The sequence below is a fragment of the Scleropages formosus genome, chromosome 5 (assembly GCF_900964775.1).
Source record: "Scleropages formosus chromosome 5, fSclFor1.1, whole genome shotgun sequence".
NCBI lineage: Eukaryota > Metazoa > Chordata > Actinopteri > Osteoglossiformes > Osteoglossidae > Scleropages > Scleropages formosus.
Genome location: NC_041810.1, coordinates 6,270,941 through 6,282,633, shown reverse-complemented (window position 1 = coordinate 6,282,633; position 11,693 = coordinate 6,270,941). Strand labels below are relative to the sequence as shown.

The following is an 11,693-nucleotide window of genomic DNA, read 5'->3' as shown; positions in this document are numbered from 1 at the left end:
TTCATACTAATATACAAAAAAAAAAAAAGGACAAAAGCAGCATGTTCAGTAAAGCACACTTTATTTCCACAAATAGATGCGTGCACATGCTGATGCCATGAAACACCATTTATGAACTCCACAACTGTTGCATATAAAGCATCAAGAACGTGCACTTTAACACCACTTTTTAGTGTTTCGTGTGACTAAACAGCAGTTCACGTCATAATACAATCCAGACCGTTCCATCAATGCACACGTACACCAAACACAGCTACTGCAGACAATGGAGGAATTGACATTTTGACGCAGTGGGGAGGGTAGGGCAGCATTTCACAGCTGCACTGCCCTGCCTGGAGGGTCACAGGACTGCTCAGTGCCCAGGAGGTAGGGCACTAGAGCAAGGGTGCAAGCCTCAATGGAGAAGAGGTGGGTATCCTCCACCTCTGGGCACTGCCGCCTCATGAACTGCGCCAGGCGGAGCAGGTACTCCATGTTGTGGCCGGATTTGCCTTGGCAAATGGCAATCTGAGCAGCGATCTCCTCGGCACTGGCCGGTCCCAGGTAGGTGGGGTTGTCGGCGGTTGCGATGTACACCACTGCCAAGTGCTGGGCCTGGCTCTCCCCACGTGGCACAAATCCCACAGCCTTGGTGACATAGCCACCCAGCACTGCTTCTCTCACATGCAGGTACTTCAGTGACTCCTCAATCAGCGAGCCAGTCACTTCATAGGCCACGCCCCATGTGCACGCCTGCAAGTATGAGGGAGAGAGCTAGAGCGATCAGGACACAATAGCACATTCTGGCCAACTGAAGGAACTACAGCAAGCCCTTCGAACATGTTCATTTAACTTTAACTGAAATACAGCTTTGCAAAGCAAGTGGGGGTGGGAAGGAAAAAGAAAAATTGTGTAGCTGAAATCAGGGTCACTTCACAGCGGAAAGACCGCTGACGTCACTGCGGAGGCGTCTGCGTAACACTTACGTCATCATCTTCCACCAGCGTCACCACTCGGCCGGGCTGCGGAGAGCAGAGGAAAGGAAAACGGAACATGATTTATCCATTTTGTCACAGGATTTTATAACAGCAGTGAACACGGTAAACGTCACGGGAAATACCACGCACGTGTACCATGATTAGAGTAGGAAAGATGCTAAAATAACGTACCATTTCATCGTTTCCGCGGTGAAAGTTGTCCCCATGCCAGAACCGTCTCTTGTAACCCTGGATAAAGCCAACTTTGCGCCTCTTGAATTTAAAGTCGGGCTTCCAGACGAGGGAACCGTAGCCAAAAATCCACAGACTGTTCTTCTCGGACAGGATGTCTTGAGGCTTCATCGTGACAGGGCTCCCAGAGGTGCGATGGCACGATTCCGCGACTGACCTGACGAGGCGATCGATTCAAGGTGTCGAGTATTTCCTTCGATCGAGCAGTAGCGCTATGGGGCGGCTCGCGGTGTGTGAGCCGAACTGCTTAGCAGTTTTCGTGATGCAAGTCTGCCTTGTTCGATGCATGCCGATGCAATGGTGTTATCGCATTTTCCGCCTAAAAAATCATCTTGTCACTAAATTTCGGCAGAAACTAAACCGAAAACACTGTAGTCAGGCCCGTCGAATGCTTCATCCTATGTCTGAGACTATTCTATATACTATTCTTAGGTAAATTAACCTGCCAAATCGGATAACTATACTCAGTGACTACTACCTCCTCCCTTACACCGCCCGTCCGGTCTTAGTCTGTATTATTCTGTTTCTGACAGTTAGCTTATATACTCTCCAGTACGTTTTTATTTTTTTTTTCTACCGGTCTGCGATCTCATTGGTCGTTTAACCCAATCATGTTATAGTGGGTGGGACTTAAAAACTAAACATCCAATGAAAGCCTTCTGCCAAAAATAAAAAGGCATGTCAAAAATATTTTACATTTCTATTTGTGCAAACGGACACGCGCAACCCGAACACCGTCTGAAATTACTGGTACGTGGAACTGTCAATCAAAGCATCCAAATGTGCGATTGGCTTTGTTTCCTATCGCTTCGGAAACGATTTGCATTTGTCCTTGGCTGATGCAAGAAGACGCAGTGTTTCCAGCATACTGTTTTCTTCTAGGCAACGAGATGGAGTATTGCGTCAGGCTGGCGGAAAATTAATAAGATTTGGAAAAGATTTGTAAGGTGTAAGATGTGTGAAATATAAGAAAATAAAAACTTATGTGGTAATTACACTTCTGCCATATTTTTATGTATTCAGACACTTTAAAAGGTTCTACAATCAATGTGATTCATTAAAATATATTTTCGATTTTAAAACTTTATTCAGTCAGATTTTACCATCCTCTTTTTATTTAAATGAAAAAGTTCTTTAAATCCAAAAGGGTTAGAGTTAGTTTGGTAAAATCTGAGCAACAATTAAGTGATCTATGCATTGTATAACTGGGTAGAATAATTAAAATACGTATATCTCATGTACATTATATTTGTCTAGAGTGGTTTCTTTTGGGGGGGCGCGGTGGCTTGGACCGGGTCCTGCTCTCCGGTGGGTCTGGGGTTCGAGTCCCGCCTAGGGTGCCTTGCGACGGACTGGCGTCCCGTCCTGGGCGTGTCCCCTCGCCCTCCAGCCTTGCACCCTGTGTTGCCGAGTAGGCTCCGGCTCCCCGCGACCCCGTCTGGGAGAAGCGGTTCGGATGCTGTGTGTGTGTTTTCTTTAGGCAGTAATATATTTACTAAGGAGGTGTCATTTATTTATGTATTTATTTGTCTGGAGCCTAAATGTACTTAGAAGACACGACATTTGCCTGGACACCAGTCATATTATTTTATTCTGGCTCAACTGTCACGTCTTGCATAAATTTGGACAGTGTGTCACTGGCGCAAATTACTGCTCTTACGGCCACACAGCCTTCTTGTATGCAGATTAATTCCAGATCTTTGTTTTTATAAAGACTAAATTGTTTTCCTGTCTGTAAAATGCCTTTCCATATTGTGCTGTTATACCAAGACGTTCAGATTATTAATTTATGTGTAATATTCCTGCCATTTGAGGAAACGCAGGTGTGACACGGACCGGTTCTGTTTCGACCGCTCTGACGTCATAAGCAACGGAACGAAAAGCGCGGGAAACACATGGCTCGTCACTGCGCTCTGTTATAGACTCTTTTAGTCACCACAGGAAGGCAAAACGTTTAAGAAATTGCTCTAATTTGTCCACACGCCCTTTATTTTTCATTTAATCCAAGCAGGCAAACCACTATAATTGGGGCCTTTATTCTATACCACATAGGCCTTCATCCTCATTTCAGAAGGTTTAGTCTCTTCTGTTGCAACATAGTCATCTGCATCATTTCATTCTTGTTACCACAAGTTGTACATGCAGTAGCTATCTGACATCTTTCCTCCTTTTCCCAACTTTTAATTTGTAAGTAATTCTGGTGAGAAGTATGTAAGGTATGCATACATTATAGTTATCTGACACTTTTCTCCACAGCAACTTACAGTGTTAAGGGCACAAGTATTACATGCTTATAATTATTTACAGAGCTGGGTAATTTTTAGGGTAAGTACCTTGCTCAAGTGTACTACAGTCAGAGGTGGGGATCAAACCTGTAACCTTTGGGTCCAAAGGCAGTAGCACTACCCACTACACTACCAGCTGCCCTATGTATGGGTGTATAGGGCATATGTATCATATGTATGTTTACTGTGCATACTGCACAGTGTGTGTATAAAATGTACACAGACACACACTATGTGCACAGTGCACATACAGTACTGTGCGGAAGTCTTTGGCAACCAAGAAAATTGTTTAAAAAATATTTATTTGGATAGCATTTCTTTGCTTGCGAAAATGCCATATAACATTTGAATAAACACTGATACAATAAAAAGTTATACTTTTTTCCCAAAAACTCATAAAGATGGCTATCAGTCTGGTTAGTCATTACTTTTTTTATCCGTCTGGATCTGAAAGTCCCACAGGATCTCCACTCTCTGGGTCACCTCCCATTTGGTCTTGACAGTGTCCATACTACATTGTATATTCCTTGCAGATGTTCCTGTATACAGTCCCTGGCATGTGGTTGTGCTTCTCAGCATATACTGTTCCCATTAGCCTCGAAGAGCTTACTACAAGGTGCTGGATTGTCTCGGACTTGCTTGCCTGCACCTTGGGTCTTGTTTCATATGGTACACTTGTTTGGATTGATCTGATGCTGAATGCTAGTTCTTGTGCTGCCATGATTACACCCTCTGCGCTGTCCTCCAGTCCTGCCCTTTCTCCATTTTAGCCACCTGTACTGTCTATTGGTGGTACAGTTTAAGGAAGGGCTTATCCTGCCATGCCAGCTCCCCTACTTCTCAGTTATCCACATACCCCACCTGTGTGATTCATTCTTTGAGCAGCAAATCCTTGAGCGTCACTGCTTGGATATACACCTGTTCTGTGTCCCAGTTGTACACCTTCTTGGCTCCTCCTCCCATAGTTTTGACAGGTATACAGTCTCTAGCTGTTGGATGTCGGGTGAAGTTCAACTCAGATTCTGAGGAGTTTTGACATCTTGATGTTAGCAGCGTCCATTTCTTCTCTTGGCCATCTTATTGTGGAGGCTGGGTATTTGATGACTGGCAGGGCATACAGTAGGGGTTGATAGCTTTGACCTTGTTCTTCACATTCGTCTGACTCTTTAGGACTTCAAGTTTCAAGTTTATTGTCATAGATACAAGTACCATGTGCATGTATCATGAAAATCTTCCTGAATGCTTCTCCACAGACTATGGGCAAGGACAATAGAAATACTGCACAAACAAAGCAATGACAAACAAAACAATGTCAATGACAGTAATTAACAATAGCAGCAATGACAGCAATAACAATAAATAATGGTAACAGTAGTAACAATTATGCCATTTGACAGTCAGAGAACTCAGAACGGGTGAATGAGAATGAGAATGCTTAAAGTGGCAGTATAACTTACCAATGTGCTTGAGCAGTCCAACTCTAGTTACTAAAGGTGGCACATTGGTTAGTGTTGTATAGTCTTACAGCAGTGGGGTAAAAGCTGTTCCTGTACTTAGCTGTGCGGGTTCGAATAGACCTAAGCCGTTTTGCAGATGGCAGGGAAGAGGAAAGTGCCCGTGCGGGGTGACTATGATCTCTCATGATGCACATCGTCTTTCTGAGGCAGCGTGTGGCGTAGGTGTCCTCGACTGCTGGTAGCCGTGTGCCGATGATTTCCTGAGCTGTTTTGACCACCCTCTGTAGGGCTTTCTCGTCCTGTACGGAGCAGCTGCCATCCCAGGATGTAATACACCCTGTGAGGACGGACTCCACAGCACACCTGTAGAAAGTGGTGAGGACTGTAGTGGACATCCTGGCTTTCTTCAGACGCCTGAGGAAGTGGAGGCATTGATGGGCCTTTTTGATGCTCTGCTGTGTGCTCAGTCCATGTGAGTTTGGCAGTGAGGGTGACCCAGAGGAATTTGAAGCCGTTGACCCTCTCTACAACGTCCCCTCCTACGTAGATGGGTGCATGAACTGTATCCTGTTTCCTGAAGTCGATCACCAGCTCCTTAGTTTTACATTTAGAGACAGGTTGTTGTCCTGGCACCACTCTGCCAGGAGCCTCACCTCCTCTCCGTAGGCCGTCTCATCATTGTTGGCGATCAGACCCACAACGGCGGTATCGTCAGCAAACTTTATGATGGCGTTGGAGCTGTGACTGGCCACACAGTCATGTGTGAACACGGAATACAGCATCGGGTTCAGGACGCTTCCCTGTGGAGTGCCAGTGTTGAGGATCAGTGGGGAGGAGGTATTACTGCCAATCCACACACGCTGGGGTCTGTCGGTGAGGAAATCCAGGATCCAGTTGCACAATGCTGCACTCGGTCCCAGCCCTAGTAGTTTCTGGATCAGCTTGGTTGAGATGACGGTGTTAAATGGTGAGCTATAGTCTACAAACAATAGCCTTGCATAGCAGTTTTTATTATCCAGGTGAGACAGAATGGTGTGAAGTGTGTGTGATATCGCGTCTTCAGTGGATCTGTTGTGGCGGTAGGCAAACTGCAGCGGGTCCAGAGCTTCTGGGATGGTGTCCTTAATGTGTCCCAGCACCAGCCTCTTGCGATAGTCATTAAGGCAGCTCACTTTGTTCTTCTTAGGAACGGGGATGATGGTGGTGTTTTTGAAACAACTGGGTACAGCTGAGCTTTTTAAGGAGGTGTTAAATATGTCCGTGAAGACAGTAGCCAGTTGCTCGCTGCATGTTTTTAAAACTCGCCCTGAAATTCCGTCCGGTCCAGCAGCTTTGCGGATGTTGACTCGGCTAAAAGTTTTTCTCACCTGTGCCACGGAGACGGTGAGACCGGCGTTATCGTCATGTACTGTGGGGATGCGCAGTGGGGGGTCGTCGTTCTCGAACTCGACGCGGACATAAAACGCGTTCGGTTCGTCAGGGAGGGAGAGACGCAGCGGCACCTTTCAATGTCCGCATCTGTGGTTTACAATCTGTTAATGTTTGGATTCCCCGCCACAGCCTACGACGTGCATCTTGAGTGCAGTTAAGCTGCGATTCCACCTTCCTGCTATATTCCCGTTTCGAGCTGGCGATGGCTTTGCGAAGCTCGTACTTGCTCTTCTTGTTCGCGCACGGATCTTATTTCGGATTTCGGCAGTTATCCACGGTTTTTGGTTGGGGAATGAGCGGACCGTTTTATGTGGTATGCAGACATTAACGCAGTACCCGATGACGTCCGTGACCGCTGCGGCATACTCGTCCAGATTGAAGGATGAGTTTCTGAACGTGTCCCAGTCCACGGAGTCGAAGCGGTCCAGGAGCCTTTTCCTCCGCTTCTGGTGTCCAGCGCTGCACGGTGCGTGTCACAGGTTCCTCTCGCTTGAGTTTCTGCTTGTAGAACGGGAGTAGCAGAATCGAGGCGTGATCTGACTGCCCGAGGTGTGGACGCAGCAGGAAGCGGTACGCACCTTTTTGTGAAGTGTAGCAGTGGTCGAAGATGTTTGAGCCTCTGGTGGGACAGGAGATGTGCTGATGGTGCTTTGGGTACACATTCCTGAAGTCGACTTGGTTAAAGTCCCCAGAGATAATGAACAATCCATCTGGGTGCTTGTTCTCGTACTTAGTGACGACGTGGTACAGTTCGTTCAGCTCACTGTGTGTGTTCCCTTGGGGTGGGATGTAAACTGCGGCCATGAGCACAGCCGAGAACTCCCTGGGCAGGTAGAACGGTCAGCATTTGATCAGGAGGTATTCAAGGGCAGGAAGGAGTGCGGTGGTGCAGTGGGTTAGAGTGGGTCCTGCTCTCCAGTAGGCCTGGGGTTCGAGTCCTGCTTGGGGTGCCTTGTGACAGACTGGCATCCCGTCCTGGGTGTGTCCCCTTCTCCTCCAGCCTTACGCCCTGTGTTGCTGGGTGGGCTCTGGTTCCCTGTGACCCCCGTAGGGGATGAGTGGTTCAGAAAATGTGTGTGTGTGTGTGTATTCAAGGTCTGGAGTGCAGTTCTGTGCAGTCACTTCCACATTCATGCACCATGTGTTGTTAATAAGAAAGCATACGCCCCCTCCTTTCTTTTTCCCCGATGAACCAGTTCAATCTGCACGGTAGATTGAGAAGCCCTCGGGCTGGACCGCGTGGTCCGGTGTGCTGGCGGTTAGCCACGTCTCCGTAAAGCAGAAAACACAGCAGTTCTGTAAATCTCTTCGGAATTTAAGTCGCCCTCTGAGATCGTCCAATTTGTTGTCCAGAGACTGAATGTTGGACAGGAAAATGCTGGGCATCGGAGGTCATAGCCCGCGGCGTTTCGCTCTCACCTGTATGCTGGCCCTGCGGCCCTGTTTCCTAGATCGTGTCTTCTGCATGGTCTCAGGTGGGACGCGGTCATGATGTTGTTCGCGGCAAAGCGAAGGTAGCGAGTTCAGCTCTCTAACGCTAAGAATTGCGTTTAATCGCACTGTTTCACGCATTGCAGATGTGTTTGGCGGTCATAAGTAATAAGAGAATAAGCTGGCTGGAAGGATAGTGACACAAGCAAAATAATATACACTAAACTAACAAGTCTACGAGAAACAATCAACGTGTCGCCTCGCGCCGGCGCCATGTTCACGCCACTCTTGCCTTACTTTTTAGAAGTTCTTGGACGTTGCTATCCTTTTTGGTTTTTGCCTCACGGTCCTCATGTGATTGGTGGATCCCCAAGTACTCGTAGCTGTCCCATGTGTCTTTTGTGGGCCTTGTAGTTCAGCTGCTATTCTGATCACTTTCCCTTTTACTACTCATTCATTCTGTCGCACTTCTCTACTCAGTGACATTGTGATGCCCTTGCTGTAGATCCTGTTCAAGCTGAGCAGGGAGCTGATGTTGCTTTCGGCCTTAACGTAAGCTCAGGTACAAGAGGTGGCTGATAGTACATTCATTTCTAAAGTAGTATTTGTAACCACTCTTAGTGATGATCACTGGCGTAGTACTAGATTACCCAACCCCCCCCCCCCCTTTTTGTAGCCCTCAACTGGTTTAAGACTTTTCATTCCTGAATCAAGTAGGTTGCTCAACCAAGACAGCGGTATATTCAGGAAAATTCAGTCCAGTACACAATAGTAATTAGTGCAAATCAGAACGAGAAGTGTGATAGCTCTGCAATATTCTTGATACAAAACCCGTGTGGACAATCTACTGGACATTAATATACATTATGGGGTTCAGGCCTAGGCAGAACAGCACTGGAAATAGTGCATTTCCTAAGTATATGTCAGATGCCCTGTTTTTAGCCACTAGTTTGTAGTGTAAAGGTGCTATGAAATGTAAAATTGATTAGTGGTAGACAGATGTGGGGGAAACGGTGGCACTGCGGGTTTGGCTGGGTCCTGCTCTCTGGTGGGGCTGGGGTTTGAGTCCTGCTTGGGGTGCCTTGTGAGGGACTTGTGTCCTGTCCTGGGTGTGTCCCCCCCCCCCCCCTCCAGCCCTACGCTCTGTGTTGCCGGGTTAGGCTCCAGCTTTCCGCAACCCTGCTTGGGACAAGCGGTTTCTGTGTGTGTAGACAGTTGTTAAGAGTATGAAACCACATGACCAGATGTTAAATCAATCACAAGCCATAAAAAAATGAATACCCTGCAGCCTGTATGATGAAAGACAGCATTCATCTCATGTTTCCTTCAATGTTTTTAGAAGGTGAACTAATTTGCGAATTGACACTGATATGTGATTCTTAAGTAAACCTAGTTTGTTTCTTTCCACCTGATGCACCAATGTTCATTGCTCGAGTAGGTGCATAAAACTTAGGATATGCAAATCCCGATAACCTTCTTACAATTTTTTTTTTTTTAAGGTACACAAACATTCACATACAATACAGGAGTAGCTGTGTAAAGACTTATCTGGGGATGATCATAAAGTTATGATGCATGAACATTTACACCATACATGAGCTGGAGAGATCTTGGGCAAAGTGATTCTGAAAACGTGAGTTTTCAGACCCTTCTTGAATATAGAGAGTTTCAGCAGTTCTGAGTGAGAGGGGGAGGTCATTCCACCAAAACGGAGCCAGAACCGAGAACCTCCATGCTTTACTTTTTGTGCGTGGGACCACCAAGCGAACAGAAGTAGACGAATGAAGGGGTCTGGTTGGGGTGTACCGGTTGCTACAGCTAATTTCTGCAGATTAGTCAGCTGCACATTCATGGTGGGAATCTCCCGTTCTACCACATCTCGAAGGTGTTTTGCTAGATTCAGATCCAGTGACTGGGAAGGCCGCTGAAGAACAATGCAATCATTGTCATGTTCGTACAACCAGTTTGAGATGACTTTTGTTTTGTGACATGGTGCATTACCATGCTGGAAGTAGCCATTAGAAGATGTGTAAATTGTGCCCATAAAGGGACGCACATGGTCAGCAACAGTACTCAGAAAGGCTGTGTATTGATTGGCATTAACCTTTATATGTGGCAAAAACTTTGTGCATCGCATGATCCGTCTCTCCAACTGTTTGTAAAATTCAGTTTTATTTTTGCTGATTTGCACGTCACTTTAGAGAAACGCTTCTGCCAGGTCAGTAAATGCACATTTAATGCACGCTTATATAATGCAATGCAATACAATTCCATTCATGGACTAAAAAGTCTTAGTGCAATAAGAACTGGGACAGCTGGTAGAGCTGCTACCTTTAGACCCAAAAGGTCATAGGTTTGAGTCTCACCTCCAGCAAGTTATTTACTTTCATTTGCTCCAGTAAAATTACCCACCTGTGTAAATAGGTAAATAATTGTAAAGTACCTTAACATTTATAAATCGCTTTGGAAAAGCCTTAGCTAAATGAGTAACTATAAGAAGGAAGATAAATCCTACCATCTAGTGTTCGGAAGGAACACACGCACCCGGAACCATTGAACGACTGAAGATTTTTCTGCACGGTAACAGTTTTCTGTGGCACTGTGTACGCATCTTTCACTTAGAATTTTTAGAACTGATTCTGGATGAATAGATCTGTTGTTTTTGGTAATAACAACGCTTTATAGCGCGCGCTACCTCGGTGGACTCGTAGACACAGCATGTTTGCATCGTTATTTGTTTACCGTGGACATAGTCGGACAGCCTACAACATGAACAGCGTCACCACGTCGCTTGTGGCTGCTGGGAGATTGAGCCAAAATGGCGGACACGGCCGCCGCAGTTTCAACACGAAGTAGACTGTTAGGGTTTGCGTCAGAATTTTTGGGGAGACACTGCGGGTAACTTTGGAAACATCCAGAGTTTCCCACTTTCGATGGCCTCATTTGACATTATAATCGTATAATAAGCCATTATTAAGTTAAATGCTCTTAATTTCACCTTGGTATTTCTAGCTACCCCCCACCACCACCGAAGATGCATCTGCTCTAGTCACAAACACAGGCATTTAATGCACAAAACTATAAGTTCTACACTTTTCTTCTTCATGCAGATGCCATGGTATCTCACTGCAATTAACAAATAGGGGAGACGTGTTGCGAAAAGGGAATCACCCAAAAACGGTAGGTAAGGTGTACAGTACGGTAACACTCTGGCAACAGGCCGGGGGACCGCCCCTCTTGAGCGGTATATGTTACCGGGTAATTAAGTTTCCTTGAATTATTTATTAAGTATGGTTTTAAGCCTCGGGGTATGTCCTTTAGCGTCTTAAAGGTTCTGCCATGCGGTTCTTATATTAGTTGGTCTTTATTGATTTTAGTATTTATTTTAAATTGTGTTGTTTGCATGGCAGTTTTTAGGATTAATTTATTTATTGAATAAAGATTTTAATCAATGGAAATGATGAATGGAGAAATTTATTCCTGTTGAGTAAGACAGTGTGTGGAGCCAGACACCCTTGGATGGGTTGGTGATTCATTCTGATTCGTAAGAGGGGGGAGAGAAAAAAAAAAAAAAATTCTCACTGCAGTAAAGTGAGCAACCAGGATGTAAAAACAAGGTAGTCTCTGCTGAGGTCTGTTTCAGATTTCATCCATCGATGAGCATTTGCATAAGTGTGATTATAAACCATATTTCACAAGATTGCGCTGTCCAAAGTGACTTGCGGTGTTGGATAATCAACTTTACAGTGATTGTACCCATTTACATAGCAGGGTATTCTTATTGGACTGTAAAAGGAGGAGTGGGATTTGAACCCAGTACCTTCAGATTGTGAGGCAACAGCCATAACAAGGACAGTAGTGTCTTTCAGTGACTTCAGATC

General features: G+C 45.7%; 1 protein-coding gene across 1 annotated transcript; it reads right to left on the bottom strand.

Annotated features, from left to right (window-relative positions):
• Window positions 1–44: 44 nt before the first annotated feature.
• Window positions 45–1,736, bottom strand: LOC108930795 (glutathione-specific gamma-glutamylcyclotransferase 1-like). The gene is made up of 3 exons (XM_018746205.2): window positions 1,149–1,736; window positions 966–1,001; window positions 45–732 (listed from the first exon to the last, which is right to left on the bottom strand). Exons 1-3 carry the CDS (start codon window positions 1,317–1,319, stop codon window positions 313–315), a joined length of 627 nt encoding a protein of 208 aa, XP_018601721.1. The 5' UTR covers window positions 1,320–1,736; the 3' UTR covers window positions 45–312.
• Between the last annotated feature and the right edge of the window lie 9,957 nt (window positions 1,737–11,693).